Here is a 15,225-nt window from a genome sequence, read left to right as displayed (position 1 = left end):
CAACCGAAACTGCCCCATAGCTGCCCATCGTCATCGCCATTATACAATGTGGGAGCTCACTAACTGCCGGCAAACATGGGAACACGTTTGCTCGTCGTTTTCTGCGTCGCAGGAGCCGTTTTCAATCGGTGGCGCTTGTCATTGGTCGCGTGCTCAGCGACCACGGACCACGTTCACGGCGACGGTATCCCGTGCACTGCCGCGGGCGGACGCCTCATCACTGCCTTTGCACGATCGAGATACGCGGCTCGAAGAATATGTTGATGAAACAACGGTTGTCGGAAACGCGTCATTTCGGCGGTAAAGTTCCAAAAACGATGAGAGTCCTTTCTGTTTTGCGGCCGATTCTCTGACAGAGATTACATCGTCCGCAGGCGGGGCACGCCGCGCCGCTGACGAGGTCGTGCATCATGCCGATCTAACAGATAAGAGCGCTTCCGCGCTCGTTTTTACGTTTGTTTTGGCCGTCGAACATCTTTATCTTTCGCTCAGATCCACTGACGAAGTAATGGATGCTCCGCAAGAAGCTTGAAGGATCCAAATGGTGCATCGCCGCTGCCGCAGTTACGCCTAGCAGCAGAAGAACCTCCCGTCACCGGAGCTCTCCGCTTGCGCTTGGGGCGTCTTCCTTTATACTGATGCTTTGTCAGGAACTTGCGTGAAAGAAAATCTCGTTTCTCAGTCGCATCCATAGCGGAGAAAGGAGAAAAACCCGGGCAGAAGCGTTGGTTCAAAGGAAGAGCGTCTGCGTCCGACCGTGCGGTGGAAAGCTCGTAGCCAATGGAAGAGCTCCGATCGTACCACGTGATTTGAAGGGCCAGTCGCGACGCTCGACTCGGGCGGGAAACGATCTTTTTTTCCGTATTTTTATCAAGAATGCGCCGCTGCCGAAGTGGCTTCTGGTAGGAGAGGGTTAGGCCTACTTCCCCGCGAAAATTCAAGAGCGGGCGACGCCGTGGAGCGAAATGCCGCATTCCCGAAATTCGGTCAAATTCGCACTTTCGCGTGCCACCGCGAGAGCTTTAATTGCATTTTTTACTAACTTCCCATTGGTTATCGGCTTTGATTTTTTTTATACATAAAAGAAGAGGCCTGGGGGAATACAGAACGCAAGAAAATACAAAATCGACTTTATCGAAAAAAATCGCGGTTTTTTCACCCGCATCTCTCCTTAAAATATAAAACGGTTGCAAATTATTTTCATTCGTGGAAGCCACATGCACGTTAGAAGCGGGGCTTGTAGTTTTTTTTTTTTTTTCATTAGCAATATCGGGCGCGCGTTAGAATCGGGGCTTGAATTTTTTTTTTTTTGGTGCCGTAAATTGGGTGCGCGTTGGAATCGGGGGCGTGTTGGAATTGGGTAAATACGGTACTCATCACGTTTCGAGGTTTTGTGGGGTCTGCTACCACCGAGATCACAACGCCATCTGTGGAAGCAACTACTCATCACGTTTCGTGATTTCGTGGGGTCTGTTACCACCCTGAGGTCACAGCGCCATCTGTGGAAGCAACTAGAAAACAGCACATCTCACACTGAGACTTGTAGCACCATCTACAATAGCATTGTAGAAACAACCATATCAATTCTAGTCAGGGTGTCGAACCGGCATTTTTTCGGGTTCGGTTCGGGTTCGGGTTCACGCCTTTCGGGTTCAGTTCCGGGTTCGGCTCCAGAAGGGCATTCCGTTCCGGTTCGAACCGTCTCGAACCGGTTCAAACGGGTTCAGGACAAAAAACAATTAGAACGCAGATGGGTTTCAGTCAAACTTGCTATGCGTTTTCTTTTTTCTGGCACATCGGTATACAAAATAAAAAAATGCAAAGATTTGTTTACGAGAACATAAAACCGGGCTAGTTGGTAAGGGTTCATGCTTAAGCAGCGCAGTAAACAGGACAAAAGGAAATCTGGAGACGACACAGACGCTGACTAACAACTGGTTATTACATTCTCGGAAAAGTATATGAAGACGCAAGCCACAGTGAACAATCCAAAAAACAGAAGAACGAAGATTAAAACTAAAAAACCATACTGCGCATGCACATCATAGTCGAGTCATGACATCTTTTTCAACAAAATTCGAAGACTATATTCCATAGTAGACGGCGCTCCTCTATCTCCTGTACCTCACACAGATGCCATGAAAGCCTGATTCCTTATCTACGAAATTGATGGATGGTGAAGCAACACGCTCATCTCCTTCCTTCCTGAACATAAAGGCCTCTACCATCTCCCTACAATTTCGATCAGGGTGCTTAAACAGAAGACTTGTCTTTCTAAGTGGGGAAGCAGTGGGCATTTCTTCGAACATCACAGATGGGTGAAAAAAGTAGCGGTGTCGTACAACTTGGCTTTGCATTGCCGCGAGTGCCACAATTGCTTCCCTCAGTAAAGAAGACAAGTGTCTTGTTTAATAACCCTGTTTGCATTTGTAGGATGTTGGTGGAGGCCTTTATGATCAGGAAGGAAGCAGATGAGTGTGTTGCTTCATCATCTGTCTATTTTGCAGATAAGGAGTCAGGCTTTCATGGCAATTGTGTGAGGTTCACGAGATAGGAGAGTGCCGTCTACTATGGAAGATAGTCTTCGAATTTCGTTGAAAAAGACATCATGACTCGAATGTGATGGGCATGCGCAGTATGGTTTTTAAGTTTTAACCTTTGTTCTTTTGTTTTTTGGGGTTGTTCCCTATGTCCTGCGCCCCTATATACTTTTCAGAGAAAAAATAACTAGTTGTTAGTCAGCGCTCGTGTCGTCTCTTTTTGCCGTGTTTAGTGCGTTACTTAAGCATGAATAAATTGTTTAATGCGATATGTTCTCAATTTACCCATTTTATTTTATTATCCGCAGCAAAAGTATGAATTTACGGCAACAACCGCAAAATGAAATGAACTCGAAATTAATGAAAATCGGCTATGTATACGCCATAATCCACCTTATGAGGTGCAAGGCGAAAAGCCGGTGGATTTTGCATCTACAAAGCCTTCCTGCTTGAGCAGTTTGGGAGACCCCGTCGCGCGAGTAATAGATTTCCCCTGAAGCTTGAGTCAGTTGGGAGCTTATTGTTCGCAGTGTACTTACAGGGCCCCAAAATTGCCGCCGCACGCGCCCTGTACGTTCCCGCGCACTACTGAGAAACGAAACTGTCATGTAGCGGCACCTACATGCAGACAGAGACCTTTCCGTCGCCCCGAAACCGACTTGCCAGTCCCCCCCTCCTTCACTATAGCACTATAGCATGGTAAAAAAATGTGCGAGAGTCCCTCCACCGCCCATCCACCGCCCAACGAGAGGATCCAGAACTTAGCAAATATATTTCATTTAAATCACCTATTCGACATCACCTTTGTGACTCACGTTTAATATATCCCGAGCCCCTATAGCTCAGTATCTTCAAAAACACAGCTAATCGTGGCTTCTCACTATAATGGATTAAGAAATTAAATTGCTTAATATGGTGACGTCAACCTCTTTTTTTCTGATAAAAAGAGTATGATAAAAAAACACACGCTTGGATGGGTTGAGAAAATTTCGTTTTTGCACGGACACAAATTGGCAACATCTTCATTGCGACGTTGAGCTGCAACACTCTTGCAAGTGTAGCATTGTACGAGGAAGTAGATATTCTTGCACTACATAGGATGTTTGTGACTTTTCCTGGGGCGCTATCAAATGCAACCTTTGTGCCAACAGAATTTTTGGCGCCCTTGATGGAGTAATAAAGAGTGGTTAATCTGGCCTGCACCATTTTTCCACCAACTTGTTTCAGCCATTTCTTTTCAAAGCTACAAACAACTCCTTTCTGGCAGCTGTGCTTAATAGGCGACTAAGTGCTCGCCTGTATTTGCTGGACATGCTCGCGAGAAATCTTCCTGCTGATTCATTCGCTTTTTTCACTCTTCGCTTTTACTTACCTGTACGGCCTCTCCACAAGGCAGATGGCAAATGTTGCGATCGGTCATTACTTCCTCTACCCTTACATATACAGCCTTACCTAGACTTTCTTGATACTAGTGTATCATCAGCGGATGTACTGTGCAGCCCACTTTAATGGCCGCACATATAACGAACGCTCGCTTATTACGAGCGGTTGTGGTGCTCCTGTGAAAATATGCATAAGGGCAATGCAAATTCGTCGCAGATACAGCGAACAACTCTGGCCACACCACTGGGTTACAGCGAACGAGGTGGCGCGGTGAACTACCCCGAAGTTGTAGAGGTAGTTCTTCCGCTAAGCACGCAGATGAAATAGCGCCTCTCAGCCTTTACGACACCGCCCCGGAAAGAACATGTCAACCCAGAAATGGAATTAAAAGGCGGCACTGGCGGGCGCAGCGCTAACCGGAAAGTCCGGCATCCGGTAACACTGTAAACAGTGAAGTAAACACGGTAACGATATGCTATAACTCTCTATTGAAATAGTAAGTAACCGCCGGACAAACCCGCGTCGATGGCCTACGAGGGCAATCATTGCCTACGCGTTCGCCGGCTGGGCAAAGCATCGCGAATGGAAGAAGCGCGGTGCGCGTGAGAAAGGGGCATCGTCGAAAGCGAAGCTGCTGACCATGGTCGAGGATCAACTAACAGCAATAATTTCACAATTCTGAAATCCTTGCTGGCCATGCCGGTCACGTGGCATGCATAGCCTGCCCAGTCGTCTCCATCTTTAGCGCCGCTACTATGTGCAGGCATTGTCATACAGCGGACAGTGCAACGGATGCATTCTGCGCCACAATTGCTGCGCTACTTCGTCGCTGCATCAATCCAGGTACGGTAGAAGAAGCTCGAAAACACGCGTGACCAGGAACATGCAGATTTGTGGCAACGCGCTTCGCGGATCCATTGCCGACCAGATGTTTCCTCGGATAACTACGTTCCTGCGGACCACAAAATCGCAGAAGCTCCTGCTCTGACGGAGACGTTGAACACCAAGCGCGAGCTCTCCTTACTGCCAGGAATCTCATTTATGTGGCCGACCTGCCACCAGTTTCCATGCACACTTCATCCATGATTAGTGATACCCCGTCCCTGAATTTGATAGTTCGCAGCAAGGTCTCGGCGAGGATTAAATGACCGCCCTATATAGCCTGGAAAGAGCTTCGACAGGCTCTGCTTTGCACAAGTAGGCCGCAGTTTTATAAGAAATAAACGCCACTTTTAGCGGCCTTAGTGTTTTTGCCTGTTGTAAGAAGAATCCACTTGCTAAGAACATCAGATATAACGAACTGAACTCGCGTGACCGTCAGGTTCGTTAGAAGTGGGCTCGACTGTAGATTCAATCGGCCACAAAAACCTTTTTCACGCTTCAGACATGGGCCTTACATATTAGGACGTACCGTCTGTTGCAAAAGTTTACAGCCCACCGCGCCGTTTATTTCAATGGTGTGGTGGGCTGTAAACTTTTGCAACAGACAGTACCTTCACGACAAATGGACATTTGTGCCGTGGTCAGTGCATTTCTACCTGTGCGAGCAACGAGAATCAATTTGAGCAATAAAATGATATTTTTGTCCCGATGCTCTGTTCTTTTGGGACATACTTAAGCAGTCTCTTAAAAAACCCATTGACATTTGATTATAACATTTATGGCTGCGATGAAAAACTTCGGAATTCCGTGCGAACTCCTCGTGTTCATAGGACTGTTTAGTGTGTGGAAAACCCGCATGATGGATGAACACGCAGAACCGCCGCGTTCAACGAGGTCACTGTTCAGATAACAGTGCACTTCAATGCAGGAGGAATATGCTGCGCAAGTTCAACCTCCTGACTGGTTCCCCTTTCTTGACGTGTGCACCATCTGGAATTTCCATATGCGGGCAGAGAAAGGGAGTTATGCTGGCATGAGGCTTTGAGCCGCGCGCTGGCTACTGGCAGATATTTTTTCTTAGAAGCAGATCAATTTCAACAAATCGGCATAACGAAATCACTTCATCGCAGTTACATTTCATCGCAGCATCTTTCTGGACGTAAACAATATCGCATTCCAGCGAGCGCATGCATTTCTGCATTGCCCTTTTGTGCAATCGGTATTTAATATTTTTTCTTAGTAGTACATCTCCACCGTTGCCAAGGGCCCGCATTTCGTTGCATAGTTCCGTAGAGCACAAACAAGAATATGCGGATTCTAAAAAAAAACGAAACTTCACCAATTTATACATTCTTCTTTTGTTAACACTAGTAGCAATATCTCGGGTTTAACGTGTCGAGTATACATTGGGGCTATAGGATAGACGGTGCTATGGCGGGCTCCAGATTGACGACACCAGCTGGGGATTTGCAACGTGCGACAGAACTAATTGGTTTTGTATTTTTGGAATCAGCAGCCGAGCTCCACAGCCATTGAGCCATTGTTTTTCCTTTATTGCCCTACAGACCCATCGTGAGGGGTTTTATTTAGAACCTGCTGTCGGAGACAATGAGCGCCTACAAAAGAAAATGTTGCACTACCAACGGCGCTGGCTTAGTGGTTAGGGCACTCGGTTACTTATTCGATGTACCTGGGTTCGAACCCGGACCCGGGGGCCACGTTTCGATGGAGGCGAAACGCAAAAGGTACCGTGTGCTGTGCGATGTCAGTGCACGTTGTGGGAATCCTGGCTTTCCGCCGTCGCCTTTGCGCGGCTGTGCCGGCCGCCCGCGTTGTTTCTCCTCTTTCCCTTGCTCCCGCCTCAGGCGGTGGAGAGGCGGCTGGGTGACTAATCACTGTCATTTAGCCACAGCTCCGCCCCGGCTCCCCAAGGGCCTTTGCCATTGGCGCCTTTTGGCAGGAATTCGGGACCCCGATTTGGGCGGCCGCGCGCCGCGCGACCGTCCGAGCGGGGCCCAGAGAGAGAGAGATCCCTCCGAGACAGCGAAAGGTGCGTACGTTACTGTTTGTCCCTGCCGGCCTTTGCCGCTCGGACCAGTGCTTACTCGAGCTCGCCCGCACGTGTCCTCTGACCTGCAGCGGCTCGAGCCTGTCCAGCGGGGTCCAGCGACCTCAGACAGGCGTACCTTGCGTTGATTGCCACTCTCTCTCGCAACCGGCCCAACGGTCGACACGAGAGGGAGATCACAGCACTGCCGCGGGGACATTCTCCTGCAGCGGCGTGCTAGCGGCGCGCATTACTCGAGTCGCTTCGTGCGCGCAGCGGAGCCTTGCTCCTCGCGCGCCCCCGGGACGGGGTGGCTATTGAGTGCGTGTGTACCTGCTAAAGGGCGACGTGAATAAACGTCTCCTTTGTGAACTTGGAGGCCTATTTCTTTGCGGCGAATCGCTCTCCTCCCTGCGGAGGTTGAGTGCACCGCGTCGGTGTCCCAGTGTGAGTGTGGTGACGGCTGATCGGGGCCCTTGGCTCGCGCGAAACTCGAACCCGCGGTGGGTGGTGGCCTGTGTCCACGTAGAAACCCACAACGTTTAGGATCCCCAGCTGGTAGAAATTATTGCTGAGCCCTCCCCTACTGCGCCTGTTTCTATTTCTTCTTTCACTCTCACCCATGGGTCAGGTGTCCATCAAGAAGTGAGACAGTTACTGCGCCTCAAAAACCACCATCACAACGTTGTTGGAGCCTCGCGCTAATATTTCATCTATTTGTGGGAAATGACGCAAAGGAAAGGAAGGCAGTCTCATTGGGTGCTGAAATTTTATAGACACCCAGTTTTGTTGCGTGTTTTCTCCTTTCAAATGACGCCATAGTTTTTAGAATACATGGTTCATCGTGTGGTATTCCCCTACTGCCAATAAATAATTTAGAAAATAATTTTTTCTCTCATGCTGTTTCGGTTTTATCAACCGAATGATGGCTGTGACGTCAGTTCAACATTAGGTCACGAGAGGCACGGGAAAACTAGTACAAACGCTGATACGTTGTGCATACTCACTACAGCACTTTAATCAGCCGGTGGCTCCAAGATCTATGATTACAACGAACGACGTATCAGCAGTTATATTGCCGTTTTATTGCACCTCACGCGACCTAATTTCCACTACACGTCACAGCCACCGTTATGTTGGTGAAACCGAAACAGGGTCAAGAAGAAATTCAAATATAAGTTATTTATTATGTGTTTGGTGAATACCACGGGGAGCTCCATGTACCCCAATGTCTAACGCATCGTTTGAAAGAAGAAATCACGCAAGCAAAAATTTGGTGTGGATAGTACTTTATTGAGTTGGAGCAGTCCTAGCAATCTGATTAAATATTTACGCGAATATGTAAAAAGGGAGGAGTAATTACCCAAGATTTCACATAAACCTGACGTACAAGTCTTTAGAATGGGCGGTAGTACATTACAGAAACGTCAATTATGCTTCTTCCCAGGCATCAGACTTCCTGTAAGTTTGCTGTCGCATATACTGGGTACCATTTTCTTGCTTCCCAGTGCAGAGAGCTACGGATGGGTAAATCTATGCGCTAGATCATCTCATTTTGTGCGTAAACATGAGGTATGCAAAAACGTGGGGCTGAACCGGGTCCCGAACCGGTTCGGAACGGTTCCTCTGAATCGTTCCGGTTCGGGTTCAGTTCCAAGATGGCGAAAAAAATATGGGTTCGGTTCGGTTCCGGTTCCGGGCGAAAATTCGGGTTCGGTTCCGGTTTCGGGTTCGGGTTCAGTTCCGGTTCCGGTTCGACACCCTGATTCTAGTAAACCAAACGCCGCCGCGGTGGCTCAGTGGTTATAGTGCTCGGCTGCTGACCCGAAAGACATGGGTTTGATCCCTGCCGCGGCGGTTTGAATTTATTTGGAGGCGAAATTCTAGAGGCCTGTGTACTGTGCGATGTCAGTGGACGTTAAAAAACTCCAGGTGGTCGAAATTTCCGGAGCCCTTCACTACGGCGTCCCTCATAGCCTGAGTCGCTTTGGGACGTTAAATCCCACAAACCAAACCAAACCAATCTAGTAAACCAAACAGCTAACACTCGTTACTTCAACATCTTGCAGATGGTGACGGCCTTTTTTTGTTTTATTTATAAAAAAAAGGGCACCTTGGCTTGTCAATAAAACAGGCTCTTACCAACAACACCCATATCAAATAGCTCCAACTAACCTCGACAAAGACGGGGTCGTCGTGGAGGCCGACTGCGAGGGTGGCGGGGAGGTCGAGGAGCCGCTGGCGCTGACACTGCTACAGCTGGCCGTGGTGGCATTGCGGGCGTGCGACCGCCGCAGGTGGTCCGCCCGGTGGGCCAGGTGCGCCTCAAAGTACCGCTTGAGCGCCACGCACACGTGGCGAGCCGTCTGTCGGCTGGCGAACACCTGGTCGTCCGAGGGCGTCGCCGAGTCGTTGCTGCTGCCGCGCACGAAGACGTCGAGCGTGCTCATGACGTTGAGCAGCTTGCGCAGGCCGTCCTGCTGGTCGAACAGCTCCAGCAGCGAGCGGAAGGGAAAGGCCAGCCCAAAGAACATGGTGGCGTGGCAGCGGCTGGAGTCGTGCGACCGCTCCAGCAGCCACAGGGCGTACCTGGATTGGCACACGCACACGTTGTTGCATTTGGTCTTGGTTAACTACATACCATACAGGGGGAGGGGGGGCTCTCGTTACTTGAATTCACATAACTTGAACTGCCGGTTTATTCGAAGCGACACTTTTGCTTCCAACGGAGTAATAAAAGGGCTCTTACTAGTTCGAACTCCACATACGGTAGACTCTTGATAATCCAAAACTCGGATAATTCGCAATTTCAGTTAAGGAGGGAGGCTGGTCTTGGAAAAAAAAATTTATTAATGAAGCCACAGTTAAGAAATCTTCAGAGAATATGTATTTCTGTGTGCCGATTCTAAGTATGTCATTTAATTTCGTGTAAAACAATTCCTTGAGTACTTATGTAATTTTTATGCATGTATTTTGTGAAGAGCTTTGAAAAAAAATTTCTCGTGGGAAACTTGCTGAAATGTATGTCACTGGGTTCCCTCAACACCAAGGAATGCAATAAGGGTCATAGAACTTAAGTTATAGGGTTTTGAAACTGTCGCTTCAGAAATGAGAAGAGAAGTGTGTACTCCTGTTTCTGAAGTCGCAGCTTCAGTACCCTGTAACACAAGTTTTATGATAGGCAGGATGATAATTTTACCTCTATTGCATTCCTTGGTATCAAAAGAACCCAATGGCATTCAGTTCAGCGAGTTTCCCAGAGCAAATTTTCCTAAAAGCTCTTCGCAAAATACATGCATAAAGATTGCATAAGTGCTCAAGGAATTGTTTTACATGAAATTAAAATGACATATTTAGAATCGGCACACAAAAATACATATTCCCTGAAGATTTCTTAAGGGGGGACACTGGTCTTGAAAAGAAAAGTTTATTACTTTAGTCATAGTTATGAAATTTTCAGGGCACATGTATTTTTGTGTGCTGATTCTAGATATGTCATTTAATTTCATGTAAAACAATTCCTTGAGCACTTATGCACTTTTTATGCAAGTATTTTCCGGAGAGTTTTGAAGAAAATTTGCTGCAGGAAACTCGCTAAAATGTATGCCATTGGGTTCTCTTGACACCAAGGAATACAATAAGGGTAAAATTATCATCCTGGCTATCATAGAACTTGAGTAATAGGGTACTGAAGCTGCCACTTCACACACAGAAATACACATTTTCCTTCTCATTTCTGAAGCGACACCTTCAAAACTCTATAACTTAAGTTCTATGATAGGCAGGAAGACAATTTCACCCTTATTGTATTCCTTGGTGTCAAGAGAACCCAATGGCATACATTTCAGCGAGTTTCCCGCAGCAAATTTTTTTCAAAACTCTCTGCAAAATACTAGCATAAAAAGTGCATAAGTGCTCAAGGAATTGTTTTACATGAAATTAAATGACAGTATTTAGAATCAGCACACAAAAATACATATTCCCTGAAGATTTTGTAACTGTGACTTCATTAATAAAAATTTTTTTTTCAAGACCAGTGTCCCCCTTTAACTGTGACTCTATTAATAAAATTTTCTTTCAAAACCAGGCTCCCCCCTTAAAGCCACTGAAATTCATATAGCAGTTTCATTTATTTCACTGCTACCTGCATCAACGCTTCCAGGCAGGCTCCCCCCTGCCAGAGTCAAGCAGGATTCCCACAAACATCAGCGAAATCGGTGAGTGGGGGCCTTAGTGCTAGAACTCTAAAAAAAGGCGGACAACACATATCAAAACACTACTGTTCATAGGTTGGAAAAGGATTCTTGAAGTTGTTTAAATGAAATTAGCTCGACATACTGACGTTGATTGAGTGTTTGCAGGAGGTTGTGCTATAAACACTGAAATTTGTAGATTGTGCGGAAATCTCTCGAGATTCTAGTTTCCCCGAGATTACAAGTTTAAAAGATCCCCACCGAGTTATGCGGTGTTTGCTCCTGGCGGTCAACAGATGGCACTAGTTGCTGAATGTCAGGAAAGCTGGGCATGTCCTCTCAGTAGAGCCTGACATTGTACTCCCTTGATGCCCCCTCATGAAAGTTGTGCATTTGAGCCTAGGAAAGTAAAAGCGGCAATCTTTCCGTTCTTGCAGGGAAGAAACAGTGGCTGGAAACATTAGTGTCATCTGGCTCAAACACTGAAGGCTTCTGAAACCCTATGGGGATAACAGCTGGCCCATTCACCAGATAATCCCGATCCCAGTTAAACTACATTGCCCCTGACCAAGAACTGGACCGCAGCTGACAATCCCCAGTAACACTGCCCAACTGTGCTTGAACTCTTTTGCTACCTGGAGCAGCCGCTCAAGCAAAAGTGCGAGAAGGATGAGCACAGAATCAGAGGTGCTGAAGATCACGGGAACCCCAGAACTGTTCTCTCTTTAACCCATGTTCAACAGCAGGTAAAAGCAACAAAGAACGACTTACGCCACCAAGTCGGAGAGGACAGCCTGAGGGAGCATGCAAACCTGCAAAGAAAATAAGCGAGACAACTATGATCAGTGCGGTCTGAAACAGAACAGAGTTATTGCGCTGTAGGCCTGACCCTCTTATCTCCGCCTCAAGCAATCAGTTCTAATATTTTTTTTTCTTCCACCATATCCATGAAACATCTAGTCTAATGGAACAAACGCACTTTCCAAGGGCTAAAGCCAAGGAGGAGCTATGACACACGCCACAGTGGAGGGCGCCAGACTGAGTTTGATCTTCTAGGGTTCTCGAACATGCAAGCACGAATACCTCGGTACAGGTGCATTCGTTTGACTTTTGCAGCTGGGATGGAACCCTAAGTCCAGCCTCCATTGTGAAACGTCGAAGGCACAAAAGGAAGAGAAGCCTTCAACAGCAGTGACAGGAGGATGCCAAGAGGCCCAGCTCACCCGCTCCATGGCGTCCTCCGAGTAGGCCAAGTAGTAGAGGCAGATGGAGACGCCCGTGGCCGCCACCGAGGGCCGGTGCACCTCCAGCAACCGCTGCAGGCCCCCCACGGCGATGAACTCCAGGGCAAACTTCTTGTGGCACAGCAGGGCAGCCAGGTACTGCACGCAAAGGGGGGTGGGAAGTGGGTTGGCAGGGTTGCGAGTGAACAGTTTTGCGAGAACTTGCGAGCAATGCCACAAGCCCAGAGCTGAGCACAGAGCCCAGCCCTTACTTTGCTTGCTCTGACAGAACTTGTGCACTTCGCTCGTAGTATTCGTGAGTGCATGCACGTGTTCGTACAAGTCTTCTCCGCAAGCACCACTGTCTGCATTCTCCTTGTGCAAAACTGCACAGTCACCCCCCAAACATCAACAAGCACGTTTCGAATGACGTCTACCATTCCAAAATCTCAGAAGCCAAGGCACTTCCCCATTGCCAGCACAATTTCTTTGAGAGACACCTGCTCCTATACCAATCAGTGGTACTGAAGTGGTGGTTCTGAATGAATTTCGACCACAAGGAAGGAGTCCCTCCTTTCAACACGCATAGTCTTCCTCTTTCTTTTGCACCCCACCCGTACCAAGCACACACCTTGAGTGCCTCGAAGGCCAGCCGGACGTCCCGGTTCTCGCGCAGGTTGGCGTAGTGCAGGAGCAGGTGCAGGGTCTTGGCCTCGAGGACGGCGCCCAGCAGCTCCTGGTACTCGCCCAGGGGCGTCAGGTACTGCAGGATCAGCCGCTGCTGCATCTCCACCGTCAGGGGGAACACCTGAAGGGAGTCAGGACAGAAACAGGATAGAGTCACACACAAGGACACAACATGCCGCCATGGGCGAGACTCCTCAGAAGGGGAGACAGTCACACATGAGAGAGGCACCTGATGATAACACAGCTAACACAGCAGGGCATTACAGCAGCTGACTGACTTTTCGGACTCCGATAACTCGGACATGCACAATATTTTGGATTTCATTGAGGAACTGTCACGGACATCATAGGAACATGTACGTTTTCACAATGATAATTTGGATTTTTCGGAATAAATAGATGCCAGCAATGCTGTGGGGACCGTTTTTGAACCGGAAATTTGTTTTTGTATTTGTACTTCTGTGCTGTGTTGTTGTGTTGGGTTTAATGGCGCATAAGCAGCTAAGGCTATCATGCGCAAAGCTAAAGGTATAGGATGTTTCTTTTATGCATATTTTTGCTATTATGTGAAAAAATGGTGTAGAGGGTCTAAAGTTTGTTGTACCGAGTAATAAGAGAGGGAAGAAATTTTAGAACTATCTACAAGTAAAAGCTTTTAAGTAAGCCGGGTAACCTCATCAGCGGTCCTTAGCTGGACTTCTGTACTTCGTCGTTGCCACTTGAGATAATGGCACCCTCTTTGTTGCAATTGAGATGCTGAACAAAAAGCTCACAATCTCACTGAAATAGGCAGCTGTAGTGTCCGCCACGGTGCAAGGTGGTGCGGACATGCCGAAAGCATGACTGGCACAAAGACAGTCTAATATCGCTTGGAAGCGGAAATTGGGGAGCAGCGAAGTCCATGATTTTTAAATGGTTTTTCACAGATTATGTTCTGAAGTTCACAAATTCTTTGAAACTGTTTGATTATTCAGATCATTTCCCGGGTCCCGCAGAGTCTGAAAGATCGGTCGGAGACTGCAATCCCCTAATGAGTATTCGGCACTTTCATCAGAAAAGCGCCGACTGGCCATACTTTTCCTTTCCTCAGTAAAGCCATCCTTCCTGCCGTTTTTTAGAACTAGTGGACAGAATATTAAAGAATCTGTGCACACTATGCAAATGTGCTACATGTTTCAAGTAAGAACTACCTCGACGCAAACTGGTATGGATGCTACGGAAATAGAATGTGGGGCTTAACGCCACAAAGCTGTACAGTGGCTGTGAGAGACACCTTCCTGACATTACAGCCACGGACTTATTCTGAGGTTAACTTATTGTGAGGTTAACACTGCCAGCCACACTTCATTTAAGTAGCTATACATTTACAACGGCAAGTAACTGGTTCAGTTTCCGAACAACTTCCACGCAAGCACAACTCTCCAGCTACCAAGGAAAGCTAACAGCAGTTCCAAAAAAGCAAAAAAAAAAAAAACTATCACCAAAGCAGTTACTGAATCAAGTGAACTGACCAGAACAACACATCCTGAGGCTCCCCGCTGATACCAGCATTTAAAAAAATCATTGCGAAGGCCAAGAAAATGACAAAACCAAGGTGGCTTGCAAGACGGTCCGGGTATCAGGGAGGTTTTCACACTCACTACGATAAGTTGCGAGCCATGCTCTTCAGTCCCATACTAAAATTCACTGCTTCGTAGCAGAGCTACAAACTACTTCAAAACTGAAAGCTGCCTTCTCGAATTGCGTAACAGATAGTGTAACAGGTTGAAGTTCACTGGCAGCATTGAAACGAAGCCCACTCTACGGGGCACCGGTGACCCATGCTCAATGGCTACGGTATGGAAAAAGCTACAGCTCCAGCAGCACAACTGATCGGCACAATACTGGAAGTGTATTGGCAAAAGCTGGCACTGCAAGGAACCAGAGTGAAGCCATCCATTACTGATATTGGGCCGATCACCAGTGCCGCTTGGGTTATAAGCGCCTGTCCCAGCCACCCTGCTACATGAATGCTCACCTGGTTCGACCCAATCATGAGGGGCTCCAGCTCGGCCCAGCTGCTGTTGGAGCACTCGCTGACGAAGGGTGCCTCCGAGGGGCTCTTGCGGGGCGCGCCGGTGTGGTGCGAGGACGAGGACACTGCCGACGCCTGCTGCTGCTGCTGCTGGGGCGTGGCCAGCGCATCCGTCGCCACGCCATTCAGGTGGCAGAAGGGGCGCTCCGGCGGTCGGCACGTCACCTCTTCGGGGGTCACCTGTGAAACATTCACG

The 15,225-nt window shown here is 48.0% G+C and overlaps 1 protein-coding gene across 5 annotated transcripts in view; it reads right to left on the bottom strand.

Moving 5' to 3' along the window:
* The window catches only part of mahj (LisH and WD40 domain-containing protein mahjong), a 92,029-nt gene that overhangs the window by 57,080 nt on the left and 19,724 nt on the right, over nucleotides 1-15,225 (bottom strand). For all 5 annotated transcript variants that reach the window (XM_089553061.1, XM_089553064.1, XM_089553063.1 and 2 more), the window contains 5 exons: nucleotides 14,973-15,209; nucleotides 12,900-13,076; nucleotides 12,269-12,427; nucleotides 11,817-11,857; nucleotides 9,028-9,441 (listed from right to left, as the gene is read on the bottom strand). In XM_089553061.1, the coding sequence (XP_089409187.1) occupies nucleotides 9,028-9,441; nucleotides 11,817-11,857; nucleotides 12,269-12,427; nucleotides 12,900-13,076; nucleotides 14,973-15,209 (1,028 nt within the window). The remainder of the gene's footprint in view (nucleotides 1-9,027; nucleotides 9,442-11,816; nucleotides 11,858-12,268; nucleotides 12,428-12,899; nucleotides 13,077-14,972; nucleotides 15,210-15,225) is intronic.

Source organism: Amblyomma mixtum, chromosome 7 (genome assembly GCF_055824585.1).
Source record: "Amblyomma mixtum isolate Tamu chromosome 7, ASM5582458v1, whole genome shotgun sequence".
NCBI classification, from domain to species: domain Eukaryota; kingdom Metazoa; phylum Arthropoda; class Arachnida; order Ixodida; family Ixodidae; genus Amblyomma; species Amblyomma mixtum.
This window is presented reverse-complemented; position numbering and strand designations above follow the sequence as displayed.